This window comes from Apis dorsata, unplaced genomic scaffold (assembly GCF_000469605.1).
Source record: "Apis dorsata unplaced genomic scaffold, Apis dorsata 1.3 scaffold_92, whole genome shotgun sequence".
In the NCBI taxonomy this organism is placed as follows: domain Eukaryota; kingdom Metazoa; phylum Arthropoda; class Insecta; order Hymenoptera; family Apidae; genus Apis; species Apis dorsata.
Window position 1 is genome coordinate 491,498 of NW_006263390.1, and position 899 is coordinate 492,396.

An 899-nucleotide genomic window follows, 5' to 3' on the forward strand; every position below is an offset into this window, starting at 1 on the left:
TATTTTCTGTTTAGTTGCAGGAATGGTCCAAATATACATATCTATATAATATACTTTTTTGGTTTTAACGAGAGAAAAGAACTTTCTTCTTCCCAAAATACAATTCGATTAGCGATGTTTATTCGTTTATGTTGTTTTGGTAACGTGCTTCCGCGATAATTTCCTGCGAACACACAAATAAACACAAATCACAGAATTCGATAAGAACGTTATTTACAAGCGTTTTTTTTTTTTTTTTTCTTCTTTTTTCTACAAGCCAACGAGACAACGTTTCAAAAAAGAAAAAAAAAAAGGAAAACTTACATTCGTATTACACTCGATGGTTGCCGCCGCAACAGCCTTATCGCTTATGTCAATTTCTTCGATAGCCTTTAACAAAAGAAACAAGGTGTTTTTCATACATATAATAATGCCAACAAGTGATAAAAATGATGATTTTTAAAAGAAAGGAAAATTAATTAATATATATATACACAGATCAGATGGCCCCTCGCACATTATTCTTCTTAGGACATTAAACCTATGTGTCAATGACCTCGGAATTGATGACGCTACACGCGTCACCAATCACTATAGGCGATCATCATTTACGTATCACGTTGAAATTTCAAGATTGAAATATTTATATCACTTTTTGGAGGAAACGGAATATACCTTGGCCACCGAGGCAACATCCTCGGTGATGGCTGGGGCAGATGGCGGAGAGGCGGTTATTACTTCGCTTGGGACGGCTGGAGATGTAACCTTGATAGGCTCGGTTGAACTTTCTGTCGTACTAACGTCGTGGGCCACGTTATTTTCTACTGGGGCCTCTGGTTGCTCCGGAGTGCTCTGCAAACGCACACGTATCTCCTTATTAGATCGGATTATTAAACCAACGGGGGAAGAAAAATGGGGGG

General features: G+C 38.0%; 1 protein-coding gene across 5 annotated transcripts in view; it reads right to left on the reverse strand.

Moving 5' to 3' along the window:
• Positions 1-54: 54 nt before the first annotated feature.
• Positions 55-899, reverse strand: part of LOC102679189 (A-kinase anchor protein 200-like) — a 53,582-nt gene continuing 52,737 nt past the window's right edge. For all 5 annotated transcript variants that reach the window (XM_031508618.1, XM_031508621.1, XM_031508617.1 and 2 more), the window contains 3 exons: positions 655-831; positions 304-369; positions 55-163 (listed from right to left, as the gene is read on the reverse strand). In XM_031508618.1, the coding sequence (XP_031364478.1) occupies positions 119-163; positions 304-369; positions 655-831 (288 nt within the window). In that variant the 3' untranslated portion in view covers positions 55-118. The remainder of the gene's footprint in view (positions 164-303; positions 370-654; positions 832-899) is intronic.